Genomic DNA, 19,108 nt, shown 5'->3' with positions numbered 1-19,108 from the left:
GGACCTATGGATCTTACTGTCTCAAAAGAGATCCAGATGTTTTTGTTCCTCCATTTAAATCCCCTAATTTTAGTGGGTCTAAATGAAGATATCCAAACATAATTATATCAAAAGACACATATGCAGAGAAAGTCAATTGTAATGGCAGAAAATATCTTGAAATGCCTCCTTGGAAAATAATAAAATGGGGAAAAAGCACCAGTACTATAAAAAAGTAAATTTCATAAACTCAATTTAAACCCACAAAAAATGAGAGGAAAACATACATAAAATACAAATTTATAATAAAGGATGGAGCAGTTGAAGATGGTTTTCGGCCATGTATGGGCTCCAATATTGACGATGGTGTTGTTTTCCCAGGATCTAAAGTCTGTTTGGGCTTATATCGGTCCTTCCATTTAATGTCTTATATCTTTTCATATTGAAAAGACAAATTCTATTAAATTAAAGAAAATCTTCAAACTCATAACCATTTAAAAGAACAACCATAAGCTAATAGCGTGCTCAAAAGTTTGCAAAATTTTTATTAAACAAAATAAGATTTCTGTTTGATGTACTGTTTCGTTGACAGACTTCGACCAACAATTCCAAATCCTTCAACATAACTTTGAACCCACGTATTCTCAAAATCATTATAAATGGCAACATTAAAATTTGAAAACACAAGAGAGAAAGATTTACAAGAAGAGGGCGAAGAAGAAGACCTAGAATAAAAATTTAACCTTCGCCAGAGGACCCAAGCAGTTCAACTCTTCAATTTTATGTGAGAATAACTGTGTATGCTAATGGTGTGATAGGATCATGCGTGTAAGTTAAAACTTCAACTATATACATTGGAAACTATAAAAACCTAAGATTAATATTCATAGAAACTGTACAATAAATAGAAGCGCTTTACTTTCCATTGATTAGTAAGGGGTATAGCAATTAGTACCATGTCTAAAATAATACGTAGCATCTGGTTCTTTACATGCATATCCTATCTCTCTCTCTCTCTCTCCACCTTATGGACCCTCTCTCTACCTCTATCTCTCATTCTCTCTTTTTTTTTTTTTTTTTAAATAAATAGCAAACTCAGTGCATTTCATCCCTACAAAAATAGTCATGTGTTGCTATTTTAATGGCTGGATGCATTGTACCCAAGCAAAGTTCTTATGCTGGATGCATTGTATCCAAACCAAGTTCTTATCGTAGTCTCTTTGGTTTTCACATTTAGCAACAAAATTAAGAAAACTTAATTGATACAATAACTCACTTAGCACAAAAATTCATAAAAATTATATTAAACACATGGCATAAAATTAGAACTCTAATTTAGAATTTTAATTTGAGTTTCTCTCGGCTTCACCTATCATTATATATATAGAAATCTGAAGTATAGAATTAGATCATTTGTTTGCCACCTTGTGCTCTTTATTCTTGAATCATTACACATATATTATGCTTACAACAAAGCCACCACCTTGAAAACCGAATACATTGAGACCCTCACTCCATAGCGTTAAATTTATAATGCCTAAGAAATAACTATTGAAAAGGGATTGAAAGAGGGGGAGAAATGGGGGAAGTTTTAAGGAGACTAATTCTTATTGCCATCTCATGGAATTATGCATGGAAAGGAACATAACATTTTAAAAATACAACTTATTAGAATTGACAGCCAAATCTCTAAGAATTCTATCTATATGTGCACATTAATTTTTGTAGAACACACAGAAAATGCAATGTTTATTTGGATCCGAAAGGGCAAAACTTAAACAGATATTATTAATCTCATTTTGATGACTAAGGAGTAAAGATAGATAACAAATCCATCATCTGTAAATACGGACATGCCTAATCATCCAAATTTATAGCCAGTCTATTTGTAGTCTTTTTTTCCTTTATACAATTAAATCACAAGAAAATGGGAACAGAAAGCTGTAAATCCAAAAAATTGTATATCCACCAACATAAAGAGAACAATTCTTTTAACATAGGAAGCTAGGAACAGAACTTTACTTTGGGGTAACAACTTTAACCTCAAGTGTACTTCCACTAAGGGTATATTGAGCTGCAAGCACTTTCTGACAGCATGAATATCAGATCATTTAATTAGAAGATATATAAATGTCACATAGCCAAGTCCATGAGAATGTCCTGTCGTGCAATCCTACAACCATAGCAGAAACCAATTAGTCACCAAGCAGCAGAAACACACCATCCAATGAACAGTTAATCTGCATTCTGCAGTATATATAGTTGAAACACAATAAATCTACAATAACACGTGATGCATGATAGCATCAACACTAAAAATGAGGTCAAGAATTGCTCATTAAACCAATGCATATAAATATTAGTTTTCTGTGCAGCGAGGACAATAAATCTACAAAACATCATATATGATAGCATCAACACTAAAAGTGAGGTCAAGAATTCCTCATTAAACCAAAGCATATAAATATTAGTTTTCTGCAGAGCGAGTGAGGCACAAACTTAAGTAGTCATCAACCAAAGGTTCCCAACCGTATAGAAGAATTTAACCAAAACCATGCAACTTTATGTTCTAGCAGGCTAGGAGGGACATAGTAAAATACTACAGTCACTATCAATACTGAAATTTTGAGCTAGCTGGATAGCCAGAGAAAGGCCCATGCATTGATGGTTGATGGTTGAACCATTTTGGAATTTCATTTTGAGGAAAACATGTATTTATACAGAGTGTTTGGATGATATTAGTGGTCTAAAATGTTTTTCCACTACATCTTCATGAATGATGTCCCAATTGTCATAAAGCGAAGCCTTACAGTGGATTGAATTTGCCAAATCTGTTGTCCATCTTGTTTTTTTACAAGACAGGAGTCCACGTTTCTGCACAATCCATCCTGGCTAGTCGCTGACTATTGAAACCTCCTATGGATCCAATGACTTTCTTTGTAGTGACACCAAAACTACTACACCCATCATTCCTCCCTGGAGGCAACCAGTGGAAAAGTAATTACAGAAGTTAACACACAAAAAAGTGTTCCTAGAAATGGATTTCATCTAATGATAAACATCTTGTTTAGATCAATCTAAAATTCAAATATTAATTCATTCAGAAGCATTGTTTCTTGTTAAATTAAATCACTAGCAATAGGAGATCAAACAGTTCATGGCAGATCATGTAGAATAGTATTAGACTTTGGGAAATTTGATTAGGAAGCACAACTCGAATATTTGGAATTTGATTCTAGGGTGCTTAATGTGGATTGTTTGGTTGGAACGAAATCGTCGCTCCTTTGAGAACATGGACAAGACATTGGATGAGTTAAAGGTTTTATGCCAGCGTAGTCTTTTTGAGTGAGCTCATTGTTGGGGCTTTACTATTTCTTTGTCTCTTTCAAAGTTTATGTTTTCCCTCAGATTATCTTTCTGATTTCCTTATCTTTTGTTTTGCTGTTTGGCTCTTCTGTTTCTTGTTGTTCATCATCATGAACTACTTGTATTTTTCTTTTTTTCTCATTTATAACAGTTCTCTAATTACCTATCAAAAAAAAGATTGGCAAAAAAATTAAACAGAGCAAATACACAAGTTTCATTTTAAAAAAAAAAGAGGCAGTGCTAATGTGAGTCAAAGTTATCCAAAAAAAAAAAAAAAAAAAAAAAAAAAAAAAAAAAAAAAGGAAGAAGTTATCTCTCACCTAATCACAAAGAAAAATAAGAACAAAACGAGATTTTAAAACTTGTGGAGAGGTTATTTTAAAACTTGTGGCTAAAATACACTGTAGCAAACACTTTTAATTCTTCAGGTTTCAAACGAGCATTATTAGTCCCTAAATATTAAAAAATGAGCACTATTGGTCCCTCTGTCCATCTCCATTAGTTTTCTTGCATGCGTCTAACAAAGCAATACAGTAGCATCTTTATAATAACATGGAAACTAATTTTTTTATCAAAAAAAATAACACATGCAACTAAGAGCAAACCCGTTTCTATTTGGAACTTTTCCCAAAACTGAATGAAATCTTCTTCACCAAAAAGGATGTCTAGTGCTCAACCATATACCAATGACCAACACAGCAACACCTTTATTGAAAAAACAGAGTTGAAGAAGTCTTTCCTAAATATTTCTATTAGGCCACATTCATAGAATAGTTCATTTCAATTTAACAATCTACAGATCTAGAGGCCTCCCTAGAAACTGAGTCTTATTGAGAAGTATAAAAAACAATTTCAAGGCATTTGCTTTGAATGTTAACCAGATCATCAGATCTGGCTTGGCGCCAATTCCAACTTAAATGGCTGATTACAGAATTTACAATTACTTTAACATTACTGGCTGCATCATTTTGCCCCAACCAGTTGAGCAAGTCTGTCTTTAATTTCTCGATTCATACAATATGTGTTCACCCGATGGAAGCAGAAGAGAACTGTTTATACAGCATGTTGATTATTAACCTTTTTTACTTTTCTTATCTTCACTTTGGGTTTTGCATAATATTTGAAAAAAAAATCATAAAAGGGTCTAGTGCTCCAAACCTTGAATCTTTTCTCCTATTCGACCATTGGTATATGGTTGGGCATTTTGTTTTTTGTTCCAACAAAGAAGTTCTACTGCCCCAAATTAGTTAAACCAAATGTTTGGCAAAGAGGTTTTCATTCTGTTTGGGGAAAGATCTTTATAGAAAAGGTTTCAGGCCTTAGATGCATGTGTCAATGTCATTTAAATATATATATACACACACACATATACACCATGCCATTTAAAAATTTTCACCTTATTGTCCCTTTAGACATATAGGCAAGAAATTAATGGAAGTGGACAGAGGATCAATCAGGCTCATTTGTGAAACTTTAGGGACTAACAGCGCTATTTGAAACTTTCAAATTAAAAGCCCTCACTAGTGACTTTAGGGACCAACAATATATTTCGGCCAAAGCTTTTTTTCCCTCGTCTTTAAGAATGGGATCAAGGATTGTTTCAACCTCTCAATGTGAAATCCCTCATTGGAGCCTCAAGTTCTACTAGGTCTTGCCTTATAATTACAGTTTTGCATTTTTCATTAGCTATTATCAATCATTAATGGACAAATGAGACCTCAATTATCAAATAAAGAGGCCACCAAAGCCTTATTGTTTGCTTAAACTCTAGATAACACCATGTTGATGGAAGAGTTAAGCCCTTCCGCACAATCAAGGTTGGCCAATTTCCTGCAACTGAATCCTCAACGCTAGAAAATTGACCCTCATGTATTTTCTGGTAGTCTAGGCTTATTTTGATTTTGTTAATATATTTCAAGGAGTAATTTGTTCATAGTATAATCATCATTCTATTTATTAAATGCCAAGCTCCCTTTCAAGGTGAACTAGGAACACAGAATCTGAAAGCCCCTTCTTAAAATCTAGAATCATGGTGAGAAATTGCATACATGGGCACTTGTCGGACCGTGTGCCTTACCAATCCATCCAACGACCAATTGGTGAAGGATGAGGGGGCACAAATCTTTTATAGCATTCAATCGCAGACCAAGCCCATTGGTATTGGAGCGAATTGTGAAATCCCTCACAATGCGACTCCAACAACTCAAACCTATGACCGGGCTTTAATACCACTTATCGGACCATGTGCCTTACTGATCCATCCAACGACCAACTGGTGAAGGATAAGGGGGCACAAATCTTTTATAACATTCGATCGTAGACCAAGCCCATTGGTATTGGAGCGAATTGTGAAATCCCTCACAGCACTAAAAACCAACAGCCCAACCCTCTTTTCACATTCTACAGACCAACCACCTCAGCCAAGCCAAGAAGCACACCACTTCGTTATTGTGCAATGTTCCGAATGAAAAATTGACTCATTCTTAAATAAAACTCAAAACTGAATATTAAATTACAAAACCAACATGATAAATAGTAGCTTACCAGCAGAAACAGAACCACTGTAGGGACAAAAAAGACACATATGTTCTTTTGGGGCTTCCTTTTCAAGCGACCCAGCTCGTGTATAAACAGTACAGCAATGTGGGTCCTCCCACAACCTTTTCCCAAATATACAATTATATTCTCTCCAAAGCTTTCTGGCTTAGCTCCAACTGGTACTTTCAGAAAACATATATACAAAACAATGTAACCCATAATAAGCTCCCATTTTCTTGTGGAAAAATTGCATTTTATGTGAAAGAAAGAAATTGCCAGCAAAGCCAAACACAACTGGCTTGCTTGAGCCGTGTTTATGTGTTCTGAAAACAAAACCGTAAGAAAAAACCCCGGCATTTTGTCACTCTTTCAGATTCTATTAAAAATATGGGATAAGAAAACAAAATTTATATGTTTCAAAGGGAACCCAAATAGTTGAGAACTCAAGAACTAAGTCTGGCTCCACTATTTCAGCTCATATTAGTCAAGCATTACAATTCCCCAAAACTAAAACATCAGATGATGTAGAATTCAAAAGTTTTTTACCCTTTCTACATTAATTTTCCTCAAGTTTCCTTGCAGCTAAACAGAGACATAGTCACATACAAGAAACAAATGTGTGGCAAAAAAAAAAAAAAAGACAGTTTCCGGGAAAAGGAAAACCCATATGAGAAAATAAGTAGATACTTGAAATGACATACTTTCTGGTGATCTTTCTGGAATCTTTCAGTTTTTGAGTTGCTGAACCCAGCTCCACTCCGTCATCATCATCAGCATAAAGTCCAGACACCCAAAGACAGCGGTGGTGGTAGTAGTAGTAGCACCAAACCCCGTGCTATTGGCAGTAGGATGATCATCTCTGCCATTGGCATTGCATGGCCTCTTTATCCGAGTTACCTTGTCACTGTGTGCACTAATTGAAATTCCCAATCCAATTTTCAATTAGATTGGGCCCATTTGGATGCTGTATCCACTTTTGGTGTGGTGCGTCTACATCATTAGAGGTACCTTCTCCACTAGGTCCAGACCCTTCCCCATCATAGTTGTCATGGCTTTCCTTAATTATGGCATCTCTGGCTGAAACGTCTAAATCATCCTCATAAGGAGTAATGCTGCAGCTTCTGCTAGACCCAAAAATAGTTTGTTTGAGATCTTCAACGTCTTGCTTGAATACCAAATGGGCCCCGCATTTTGTAACCTCCAATCCTGGACCCCAGGCTTTAAATTTAATCTCAATATCACTGAATCCATTAGCAAACCTGTTACTCAACACGTCTTTCCAGTCCTTTCTAAAGAATTGAGAGGGAAAATATTGCAGCCAAAGGTGATGCGGTTCAATCTTACCAAATTTTTCAGAAAAACCATGGGTCACTACGTCAATTTGATTTTTTTTGGATTCAATGGAACATGAGAGCTCATGTGTAAATCTATGAAGTCCCCAATCTTTAAACTCAAGTTGGTCTAATGGATTATGTTGGCGGAGTACAAAAACAACACACGCAGCAATTCCCATCAACTTGTTACAATAACCTGAAGGCATTTGCAGACTTACTGAAGCTCCCACATTTCGGTGGCAAAACCAGTTCGGAATTTCACCTCCAGGAATGTCAATATAATGTGCCAATCTTTCTTGCCCACAGTAATGCTGAAATATGCAAATAATGATGCTTAGAACTTCACAAATGAGAGAGAGAGAGAGAGAGAGAGAGAGAGAGAGAGAGAGAGAGAGATACCTTTTGGTTAATGAAATGACGTCTTAGAATTGTTAGTAACATATTACTGTAGCCTTGATTCTCAATCAATTTGACGCAATTGAAAAGCCGAAGTGATGGCTGAAAATCATATTTTGATTCTGATGATAATGTTTCTAGCGAGGTACACTGTGTTGCATCGATATACTTAATGTTTAATGGAAGCTCACACAATGATTGAAGATTCGTGCAACAACTCAGAAATAGATCTTGTAGATTAGATAATTGAATCATACTTTTAGGAAGCGAAACAAAATTATTTCCCTCTAGATTTAATTTCAATAAAGACAACAAGCAGTCAAGAGCATTGGGAATTGCTTGAAGATTGCAATAACTTAGATCTAGTTCAGTCAAAGACCATAAGCCTGATAAAGAAAACTCTAACATGACAGTGGGATCTGGACTTCTTCTCTGTTGCATTGAAAGAAAACTGAAGAGTTTATTCGAAGGTTTAGGTGATAGCCCTTTACATCCACGAAGAGACAGTACTCTGAGATTTCTAAGATGAGATGTAGGTAGGTATTTTATTGCAGTTCCACTCACATCTAACTCCTCCAAGCCTTCGAGATTCCCCAAGTTCTCTGGTAGTGCATCAACCTTTGAGCAGCCAGATAAAGTGAGAATTTTTAGAGACATTGAACTATAACAAGCATTCGGAAGACTTGAAAGGTTTTTGCAGTTTCTTAGATCCAATTTAATAAGGCCAGTTAAAAGGTCCACTGATAATGGTAGATCTTTTATAGCGGTCTCATTTAAATAAAGTTCAAACAAACATGACATATTTCCCACAACCTCTGGAAACTTCTTCAATTTTGAACATCCAGAAAGAATAAAAACCTCAAGAGATTCCAAGTTGATCTTGTGTGGAAGGCTTTCAAGGTTCTTGCAACCATTCAGATCTAATTGAACAAGCTGTTTGAGATTTTCAAGAGATGGATGAATCTTAGACAGTCCTGTACAACCTTGAAGAATCAATTGCTTAAGCTTTGGGACTCCACTTAGATTTGGGGTCTCAATCAAGTTTTGAGAGTTACGCAAGTCAATGAGTTTTAACTCATCTAAATTCTGTTATTAACCAATAAATAATTAGATAAACTCAAGCCTTAATGAAAAATACAAAATTGAATAAGTTAAAATCTAACCATAATTCCATTCCATAGTCGTTTGATGCCGCTGCAATGCATTCTCAATTCAACAAGCTTTTTTGGTTGGAAATTGGCCGGCATGGAACTTAAAGGATATCCATGCCATTCTATAATGCGTAACTCATTAGAAAGATAATCAAGGCCTTGTGGAAGTTTCACTTTACCCATATCACCCATTTTAAGCAATCTCATTTTTTTCATCTTTGAGAAGACTCCAGCATCCAAAAGCTCCTCTTTTTGAATAGGTATGTTTAGGATTATGCCTTCAACTACCTCTGTTCCCTAATAACCAAGACAAATGAAATTAGAATAATTGTTAATCCTTAAAAGAATCTGTAAGAATATATTTCTAAGTTTAGGTTTAGCCTAGTCAACTTACAGTATTATTCTTCAATACATGAAGGATATCCTCATAAAGCCATAACCTAGTACGTCCACCAGCCTCTTTTGGGGATCCACGACGAACTATTGCTTGACCCATTTCTTGTAGCAAATCATGCATCAACAAAGTTCCATTTTCATTAATTGTTATGAGAGATTTATCCTCAAGAACACCAATATTGTAGTCTGGATGGTAACCAAAACTTTGTAATATATCTCTTATGCAACCTTTGTTCTCTCCTTTGAAAAAACATGCAATATCTAAAAATAATTCCTTTTCGGTATCCATTAACCCATCAAAACTTATTTGAAGAATATCCAAAATTTCTTTATTAGGTTCTGCCTTTAGTTTATCAATGACACATTTCCATTCATCTGTGCTTTTTTTAAACAACAAAGAACCTAAAACTTTAAGAGCTAAAGGAAGGCCATTAGTGTAATTCACAAAACACATAGAAAAATCCACATAATTTTCTTCAGGATGGGGTTTCTTGAAAGCTCTCAAACTAAAGAGTTGCAAAGCTTCATCTTTATCCAACCCCTTTGCTGCATATATGTAATGCACACGACATCTTCTCAACAAATGGCTATCTCTACTTGTTACAATGATTCTACTCCCTGGACCAAACCAATTATGGTTCCCCGCTAATGCTTCTAATTGTTTTTCTCCATCAACATCATCAAGAACAATAAGAACCTTCTTACCACGTAGTCTATTCCCTATTATTTTTTTCCCCTCATGAACATTCCATATCTTTATTTCACTTCCCATAAGGATGTTAGAAAGAAGTTGTTCTTGTAAAGAAACTAGATGTTGATTTTTAGTTTTTTCTCTTACATCAGCAATATAGCTGCTAGCTTCAAAGCTACCTGATATTCTTTCATAAATTTCTAGTGCAAGAGTCGTTTTACCGATTCCACCCATCCCACAAATTCCTACAAAGAGAACACCATCCGAACTTTTATCTAAATATAAATTCAAGTTATTCAACATTTCACTCACACGGGATTCTATTCCAACAAGCTCCTTGGATATATTACATGAGAATTGAAGCTCTGAAAATATCTGTCCACAGATTTCTTGAACAACGATTGCTTCACTCCTGCAAAGAAGATAGCATAACAATAAAAAATTTGATGACTGTAGAGTATAGCATAAATACATCAGACAAAACATTCAAAACACAATCTTAGATTCATTCAGTAGCAAAAGGGGAATTCAAGAAGTATATAATATAGCATCGTAATTGAGGTTTGATTTGATTGACGTCATACAGTCAAGTGAGAACCACATTTTTCCTTCTAACTTTAACATTTTAATGAGTTGAGACTTGAGAGTGTGCTTAATTTTAATAAGTCATTTGTTGTATGATTCCTGGATTTAATTTTCATACTCCTTTTTTCTTTTTCTTTAATCTTCACAATAAGAAAAAAGAACAAATGTAGTAGTTGAATTATTTATGATATATTTATGCTTATTGCCTGTATACTTGTCCAGAATATTTTGACTGTCCATCAAAGAAATTCTACAAGAAATGTAAATTAGCGAGACAATGATTGAGGCTAAAAGATTCCTTGACTCGGCAATTCACTTATAAAATGCAGATTACCAAGTTGTATGTTCTGTTGGGTAGGCAGAGAGGCCAATAGATCAGCAGCAAATGCTCTAGCTCGCTGGTCTCTGCTTAATTTTGCATTTTTTTTTCTTGCCATTTCTCAAGACTTGGCTTCTGTACTGGATGTTTAAAGGTCTTGAAGTTTGTTTATCAATAAAAGTTTATGTGATTATCAAAAAATATTGTCTATATTGATTAATTCAGTAACAGACAGACTACCATGCCTCAAAAAAAGTTCTTCAACCAAAGTCCAATTTGAGCAGTTGTGCGTATAATCTCATAAGTCATATAATATACATAAAAGTGACCAAATTTAAATTTTTCTCTGGTTCTATTGGAATAAAAAAGAGTAAATAAAATTTGTCAAGTTAATCCACGGGAAAGTCGGAGTAATTTTAGAGAGTAGAAAATTATGATATTGATATAATAATATGAACAAAAGTAGTCTGCAAAAAGACAAATGTAAAGTGTTACCCATTTTGTATATGCCATCCGGCGATATTGCCGACTACTTTCAAAGCAGCTTTCCATGCTTGCACGTCCTCTATGTTAACAATAGTACCCATCTGGTTCCGTACATCAAAATTAAATCTACAATTCCGTACATCAGAGGGATCCACACCGTAAAAGACTGGCACAATTGTCAACTTCCCCTCTTTCTTGCGTTCAACAATCTTTACTAGTTCAATCATGCACCACCTTGAATAAACGTAGTTTTCGGAGAGAATGACGATTGCAAATCTGGACTCTTCTATTGCTTTTAAGAGCTCTTGAGAAATATACTTTCCCCGCTCAAGATTCTTATCATCTCTGAAGGTGAAAATACCTCTTTGTTTCAAACCAACGTAGAGATGGTCTGTAAAATTATGGCGGGTGTCAACACCGCAAAAACTAAGGAACGCGTCGTATTTCGGAAAAAAAGAGGAAGAGGAAGCTGTTTGAGTGGCCATAGAAGAAGATGGAAGCAATGACCAAAAGTTTCAGTCACTTCGGCCGTAAAAAAAAAAAAAAAACCACCAAATTAAAAAGATTGATATTGAATTGGGTTTGCAAAGAAAGGGAGGAAGAACAAAGATAAAGGGGGAAGAGCGTCTGGATGAAATTGCAGGAGAGAGAAGGAAAAAGTGAAACAGCAAAAATAAAGGAGATTTCGGAGTTGGTGCGCTTTTTTTCTTTTTTTCTTTCTCTAAAACCATTCACATGCTCTACCTTCTTTGGCCAAAAAGAAAAAACCATTCACATTAGGGCTGTCCAACAGGTTCAGGACCCGTTCAAACCGCCCGAATCCGACCGACCCGAAGCCCAACGGGTCGGCCTGAAGCTCTTGGCAGGTCGGGTTCGGTTCCTTCTCTCAGGAAACCCGAATATTCGGTTCGGGTTGCGGGTTAAGGGTTTAAAAACCCGTACAAACCGACCCGACCGAAGTTTTAAAAGAAAAAAAAAAAAATTCTGATCCAGGTCCAGGGGCAGATCACGTGAACTGAGGACTGAGGAGTCAGTGGACTGATAATGGACAAGACTGAGCACTGTTGTTTCTGCCTCATTGAGAACCACACGGCACCTGTGCACCACAAATTTCTTTCCACTCAAAAAGTAAACATCAAATCACCAGCTGCCCAAAGTAACTAAGTCTTCAGAACGGCTAAAAAATTAAAACTAAACTCTAAGTCTCAACTCAAAAGCCTAAAATTGGAACTAAAACTCTAAAAACCACAACTTTCCCTTCATTCTTCAGTCCGGCCTTCTCTCTCTCTCTCTCTCTGTGTAAAGTCTCAAAAGCCTAAAACTAAAAGCCTAAAATTGGAACTAAAAATCTAAAAGCCTAAACTTTCCAAAATCCTAAACTTTCCCTTCATTCTTCACTAACACTTCAGAGTCCGGCCTTCTCTCTCTCACTCTCCAAGTCTCTTCACTCTTCTCTAGTCTTTGGCCTCCTCACTAACTCTCTTCCGTCTTCACTTTCCTCTAGTTCTCTTCAGGCTTCACCCTCTCTCTCTCTCTCTATCTCTGGTCCAGCCCCAAATGGCTAGTCGGCTACCCTTCAAATCAAACTCAAATTTGATCTTTCCCATGCCTCTGTTCATGAATCATAGTTTAGGGTTTCAAGACTCAACTTGGCTACACTTCTCAAAATCAAAATCAAAAACAGATTTTCCCTCATATCTCTCTCTTATAAATTGGACTTTTCCCGAGTGTTCTACGTTCTCTCTGCTCTCTAGTCTCTCTAGTCTCTAGTGATTTCAAAATCTCTTATTTTTATTTTGAAACAAACAAATCCCTTTACTCCTTAACACTCAGCCTCTCAGACTCGGCTTCCTAGTCTCAGATTAGGTAAAGTTTCTTCCTTCCTATTTCATCCCTCTTTTTCTGTATTTTGTGTTTGTGATTCGGCAAATAAAGAGGAAAGCTTGATGATTTTCAGTCCTTTGTATGGTATAATCTGTTCTTCATTGATGCTAGAAATTACTAAGCTTTATTTTATTTTATTTGTTAATGTTGTGATCTGCTACTTAATTGCATTGAAACTCTTGTTTGCAATTAGATTGTTAAATGCATTATAAGGAATCTAATTTTCATTTCACCTTGTACAAATATGTGTTCTTTAATGTTGTGATCTGCTACTGAGTGTTATTTTCATCTGCTACTGAGTGTTATTTTCATTCGGCAAATATGTGTTATTTCCTCTTTTTTTGCCCAATCCGGGTTTATCATTTTGTTAGTGCTCTGTGTGTGATTTGTTAGTGCTCCCTGGGTTTATCATTTTCTTGCTTTGACTCATTATGGTAGTGCTCTGAGTGTGATTTGTATCTGCCCTATTTTATTCCTTGTTTTGTTTGTTTTTTTTTTAATGATCAATATACATGTATCTTCACTGTAAAAAAAGAATATGAACCCCTATTTTAACAAGATGAAATCCAAACACATTTTTATTTTCTTATCTGCCTGTTTTATTCTTTGTTTTGTTTCCTTTTCTATGATCAATGTACTTGCATCTTCACTGTATAAAAAAGAAGAAGACGAGCCTTTATTTTAAAAAGATGAAATCCACATTCTTATTTTCTTATGTGATTGTATTTTATTACTCGTTTGATTCATTTTGCTTTCTTAACTTAAAATTTTGAAATGTTAATTTTATACAGGAGTTGAAATCCTAGGCTTTTTGCTTCCTTTTCAAGGTTAAATCCCTGATAGCTGAGAGTTCTTTGAGGTATCCTTTCTTTCTCTTTTAACTTCTTGTTATTGTTTGTGTGTTACTCTTATGGTTGTTTGCTAATCTATAAATTTGATGTTTATAGGTTATGGAACCCTCAAGTGATGCATCCCCTTCCCAAGCAACACCTACTGCCACAACTGAACCTGTTGCCCAAGCTGCCCAAGCTGTACCTACTGCCCATGCTGAGGTTCCCCCACTTCCACCTAAAGGTAAAGGCAATGTCTGTACTAATAGGAAAAAGTCTATTGCCTGGAACCATTTTGAAAAAGTAGATATTGGTGATGGTCATTTTAAGGCTGTTTGTAATTACTGTCAAAAAACTTATCTAGCTGATAGTAAGGGGCATGGTACTGCTAACTTGTTGAATCATACACCAATCTGTGTTAAAAACCCTAATAGAAAGATACTTAGTGGGCAACAAACCTTAATGTTTGAACCTAAAATGGATGGGGAGGAAGGGTTTCAGCTTGTACCGACAGCCTTTACTGTTGAGGCTTCTAGAAAGGCACTTGCTGAAATGGTTATAATAGATGAGTTGCCTTTTATGTTTGTTGAAGGGTATGGGTTTCAAAGATATGCAACAACCTTACAACCTAAGTTGCGAATTAGGGATATCCCATCTCGTCAAACTATAGCTAGGGATGTGATTAGCATTTATGGTGTTGAGAGAGAGAAACTAAGGGGGGCTTTGAAGGGTCGTAGGGTGTGTCTTACTACGGACACATGGACGAGTATTCAAAATCTGTGTTATATGTCCCTTACAGGTCATTTTATTGATGATGATTGGAAGTTACATAAGAGAATTTTGAATTTTTGTCAAGTTGAAGACCATAAGGGAGAGACTATAGGTAGAAAGATTGAGTTGTGTTTGCGTGAGTGGGGTATTAATGGCATATTCACTTTAACAGTGGACAATGCTAGCTCAAATGGTGTCACTATTAAGTTTTTGGAGAATGTAACTAAAGATTGGGAGGGGACTGTTTTAGAACATGAGTTCTTACACATGAGGTGTTGTGTACATATCCTAAATTTGATTGTGGAGGATGGTATGAGAGAAATTGATGCATCCATTGCAAAGGTGCGTGAAGCTGTGAGGTATGTGAAGTCCTCACCAAATAGGAATCAAACTTTTGTGGGTTTTGTGGAGAGATTAGGTATTGAGTCTAAGTCTCTTCTTTGTCTAGATGTACCAACTAGGTGGAACTCTACCTACCTCATGTTAGAAACCGCACAAAAATTTGAAAAAGTGTTCATACGTATGGACTTTGAGGATGATAGTTATTATTCATACTTTATGAACAAGGAGAATAGTGGTGGTATGGGATCTCCTAGTAGTATTGATTTTCAAAATTGTAGGATATTTGTGGGGTTTTTGAAGCTTTTTTACAATGCCACAAAAAAGTTTTCAGGTTCTTTGTATGTTACTGCCAACACCTTTTTTGATGAGATGTTTGTCATTCAAGAGAATATTTCCAATTTAAGTAAATCACAAAACCACCTCTTGAAAAACATGGCAACTAAAATGGAATCTAAGTTTGATAAGTATTGGGGGAAAGGGGATAAAATGAATCATCTCTTGTATGTGGCTGTGATTCTTGATCCAAGAAAGAAGTTGAGGTTTTTGAAGTTCTGTTTTTCTGAAAGTTATGGAAATGAAGTGGCTGATGTGATGGTTGAATTGGTGAGGGGTGCTTTGGTCAAGTTGTATGATTTTTTTTCTCGTGTTGATTCATCAAATGTACAAGTAGCAAGTGAGAGGGAGAGGACACACATAGAAGGTGAGTCAATAGGTTGTAGTGATCCATATGTGACGGTTAATTCTAGGTTTGAACGGTTTTTGGAGGCTGAGCAGTCCATAGGGTGTAGCAATGAGATTGACAAATATTTGGCTGAAAATTGTGAAAGTAGAAGAGGGGATGTGAAATTTGAGATATTAGGGTGGTGGAAGGCCAATTCAGATAGATATCAAGTGCTGTCCAAATTGGCTAGGGATGTGCTGGCTGTACCTGTTTCTACTGTTGCATCTGAGTCAGCGTTTAGTACCGAAGGACGCATACTTGATCCATTTCGAAGTTCACTCTCCCCACTTATGGTTCAAAATCTGGTTTGTGCACAAGACTGGCTTCAAGCCTTGGTTCCAATTTCTTTTCGCAAATCAAAAGATGAGGTAGAGGTCTTGGAAGATGAATTTCATGATTTAGGTAATATGTTAACTTCCAAACTTTGTCTATTAAGTGCTATTAAATGTGTCTTATGCAAATGAAATTTAATATAATAGTCTTCATTTGTTTCTCTTTTCTAGTTATACGTCAAGCAGCAAGAGGTGGTGGAAGTTCAAGCTCAAGCAAAGGTATCTCAATTAACATTGATGACTAATCAAAAACTGGGTAAGTTTCTGCCCTTATATTGAGTTTGGTTCTGCTTTCTCTATTGTTTTTTGTTATAACTATTCTGTATTTGTTGGTCTTGTCCTTATATTTTTTATTGATAAATATCTTTTTGCCCATTTTCTTGTAGGAGGAAGGACACACATTTTGTATAGGAGGCAGATTTTTGGATGCAATTTGGAAGTTTTTTTGGACACTGCTTTTCTAACTGATAATTGATAAATTAACTCTTGCTTATAGGAAAGAAAACTTATTAAGTTTAATAGGCTTTCTTTTCTATAAGTCATGGACTAAACTCTATATAGTAGTTGCTCTTTAAATGTTTTAGAAAAGCTATTTTTTGGAAGTTTGTAACTAAGTATAGCTAGCTACTGCTTTACACACTTTCTGCCTTCTTTAACTCTATGGAAATATTGCAAGAGATGCTCTTATTATCTTTTGTTACCACACTTGTGATGTGGTTGTGATTGAATTATTTGTTAAAATTTGTTTGCTGGTTTGCTGGTTTGTTGCCATACTTGTGGTGTGGCTGTGATTGAATTATTTGTCAGAATTTGTTTGCTGGCTTGTGTTAGTTGTGTTACATAACTTACATGTATGAGTGGTTGGCACAACTTGGTAGGTTTAATAGGCTGCCCAGGTTTACATGTAAGTTATGTATTGTGAAGTTTTAACAGGGGGTTTACATGTTAATGCCTATAAAATTTTGGGCCTCCTCTTGTGCTTTTGCTGCCTAGGTCCTATAATGTTATAGGCATTTTGAAAAATTTTCTTTGTATTGTGAGAAGTTTTAACAGGGGTTTACATGTTAATGCCTATAAAATTTTGGGCCTCCTCTTGTGCTTTTGCTGCCCAGTCCTATAATGTTATAGGCATTTTGAAAAAATTTCTTTGTATTGTGAAGTTTTAACAGGTGATTAGAAAGTAATATCATGTGTTTTTTATGTGCTTGCAAATTGCAATTACCCAGGTTGTGTTGTTATATATTTACTGTATTTTTTTGTCATTAGATGTGAGCTAGAAAATTAAATTTGGACTGAAGGGCTAGAGACCCAAAGGTTTCAAAGTTGTGTAATGGGCCAATTTGAAATAAAGGAGGTGAAAAAAGGCCCATTTGATATATATATGATTTAATGATATAAATCTTTGTTAAAAGTAGTAAGCCCATTAATTTGGGCCCAAAAGGCCTGTCAAAAGTTGAATTAAAAAAAAAAATTATGCAAATTCACAATTTTAGCCCAATTTCGGCCCAAACCCGCCTAACCGACCAAACCGACCCGTTCAACTGTTGACCCGAACCGTCGGGTCTGACCCATTATTGGGTCGGTTTCGGGTCAAATTTTTTATAACCCGATCCAGTCGGGTCGAGTTCGAGTCAGGCCCAAACCCGAGCCGACCCGACCCGTGGACAGCCCTAATTCACATACTAAAAGTTTAGTCATTTATATAAAAATTTTAATTTTGGAAAATTTTTTTAAATTAAAATTTTAATCTTGTACTTATAACATTATGTAGCGTTTTTATTCGAATCTTCCGTCCATGATCGATTTTTATTTTTATTTTTTCAGGAAATTTCATGCCCAATTAATGTTGATATATCTGATAAGTGATAAGTATAAAAATAAAAAATAGAAAAAGCTCCTTATCCATAAACAAAAAACACAAAACAAAACCCTCAATATGATGTAATTTTAACATTCTAAATGTAATTTTTTTGAAAATATTTATTAAAAAAATAATACTACTGACAATATTTTCAAAACAATTTCATATACAAATTATTGGTGAATAAAAAAAATAAAGTTAAGAGTGGGATCAGATTAGTAACAATTTATCACGTACAATTTATTATAAAACTATAATAAAGATATTGTGAACAATTTATCACATACAAATAATTATTTGTGAATAATTATTTAAGCTACCTCTATGATACTAAAATAGTAATTTAGAAAGCAAGTCATTGCTTGGAAATTTCTAAATGGTTGGATACAGCTTTACTTTTCCTTCCCCAAGAGAAAATATCGAGTATATTTCCGTTTAGTAGTCAAGTCAAAAAGACTTGCATCGGGTTGGATTAGCCGAATGATGTTTCCCATGTCTTCAATGCCTATAATTTTAACATTATGAAGTTAGTGATTTTGAAAATATTTATTTTAAAAAAAATAATACAACGTTAATAATATTTTCTAAACAATTTCACGTCTCTAAAATAATGTTACAAGTGGAACCATATTAGAATTTTTTTTTTTTAAAAGAAATAATTACAATATGCTGCTAACTCCGCAGTTAGAATTCTTTCGCCCTTAAACCTCCAAACACTCTGTGCATAGAAGTGTCAATTCACCTACAAGGCCTTTAACAAGACCATATTAGAATTAGTAACAATTTATCACATACAATTTATCATGAAACTATAATAAAGACAATGTGAATGTAGCATTACTTTAAAAAAAACTATTTAATCTTCTTGTATGATACTAAAATAGTAGTTAGAAAGCATGTCATTGCTTGGAAATTTCTAGATGGTTGGATATAGCTTTATTTTTCCTTCCAATCTAACCCAATGCAAGTCTTTTTGACTTGACTACTAAATGGAAACATACATTCTCTTGGGGAAGGAAAAATAATGCTGTATCCAACCATTTAGAAATTTTCAAACAATGACATGCTTTCTAAACAACCATTTTGGTATTATTTTAGTACCATAGTGGTAGATTAAATAACTTTT

At 35.1% G+C, this 19,108-nt stretch overlaps 2 protein-coding genes and 1 long non-coding RNA gene across 6 annotated transcripts; 2 read left to right on the top strand and 1 right to left on the bottom strand.

The window, feature by feature from the left end:
- Positions 1–1,744: 1,744 nt before the first annotated feature.
- On the bottom strand, positions 1,745–11,963 carry LOC115969269 (TMV resistance protein N-like). 4 transcript variants are annotated; one of them, XM_031088880.1, is made up of 8 exons: positions 11,251–11,963; positions 9,159–10,263; positions 8,777–9,061; positions 7,617–8,699; positions 6,585–7,528; positions 5,890–6,065; positions 2,790–2,955; positions 1,745–2,152 (listed from the first exon to the last, which is right to left on the bottom strand). In XM_031088880.1, the coding sequence occupies exons 1-5, from the start codon at positions 11,724–11,726 to the stop codon at positions 6,797–6,799; spliced, it is 3,681 nt and encodes a 1,226-aa protein (XP_030944740.1). In that variant the 5' UTR covers positions 11,727–11,963; the 3' UTR covers positions 1,745–2,152; positions 2,790–2,955; positions 5,890–6,065; positions 6,585–6,796. The 4 variants fall into 4 exon arrangements, with proteins under 4 accessions (XP_030944740.1, XP_030944739.1, XP_030944741.1 ...); XM_031088879.1 differs by having other exon boundaries at positions 5,890–6,059; XM_031088881.1 differs by lacking the exon at positions 2,790–2,955 and having other exon boundaries at positions 1,757–2,152; positions 5,890–6,059.
- Positions 11,964–14,075: 2,112 nt separating this feature from the next.
- On the top strand, positions 14,076–15,849 carry LOC115966368 (zinc finger BED domain-containing protein RICESLEEPER 2-like). The gene is made up of 2 exons (XM_031085612.1): positions 14,076–15,768; positions 15,815–15,849. The coding sequence occupies exons 1-2, from the start codon at positions 14,076–14,078 to the stop codon at positions 15,847–15,849; spliced, it is 1,728 nt and encodes a 575-aa protein (XP_030941472.1).
- Positions 15,850–16,068: 219 nt separating this feature from the next.
- On the top strand, positions 16,069–16,849 carry LOC115967886. The gene is made up of 3 exons (XR_004086579.1): positions 16,069–16,191; positions 16,293–16,377; positions 16,508–16,849. It is a non-coding gene; the product is annotated as an uncharacterized LOC115967886 (long non-coding RNA).
- The last annotated feature ends 2,259 nt before the right edge of the window (positions 16,850–19,108 follow it).

The sequence above is a fragment of the Quercus lobata genome, chromosome 11 (assembly GCF_001633185.2).
Source record: "Quercus lobata isolate SW786 chromosome 11, ValleyOak3.0 Primary Assembly, whole genome shotgun sequence".
Lineage (NCBI taxonomy): Eukaryota > Viridiplantae > Streptophyta > Magnoliopsida > Fagales > Fagaceae > Quercus > Quercus lobata.
This window is presented reverse-complemented; position numbering and strand designations above follow the sequence as displayed.

Bases quoted from the DNA above. Each gene is read 5' to 3' on its own strand.
- LOC115969269 (XM_031088880.1), bottom strand. From the start codon at position 11,726: ATGGCCACTCAAACAGCTTCCTCTTCCTCTTTTTTTCCGAAATACGAC. The intron at 10,264-11,250 runs GTAACACTTTAC...TCTTCTTTGCAG, and splicing joins GGATGGCATATACAAAATGG to GAGTGAAGCAATCGTTGTTC. The intron at 8,700-8,776 runs GTTAGATTTTAA...GGTTAATAACAG, and splicing joins GACTATGGAATGGAATTATG to AATTTAGATGAGTTAAAACT.
- LOC115966368 (XM_031085612.1), top strand. From the start codon at position 14,076: ATGGAACCCTCAAGTGATGCATCCCCTTCCCAAGCAACACCTACTGCC. The intron at 15,769-15,814 runs GTGAGTCAATAG...GGTTAATTCTAG, and splicing joins GGAGAGGACACACATAGAAG to GTTTGAACGGTTTTTGGAGG.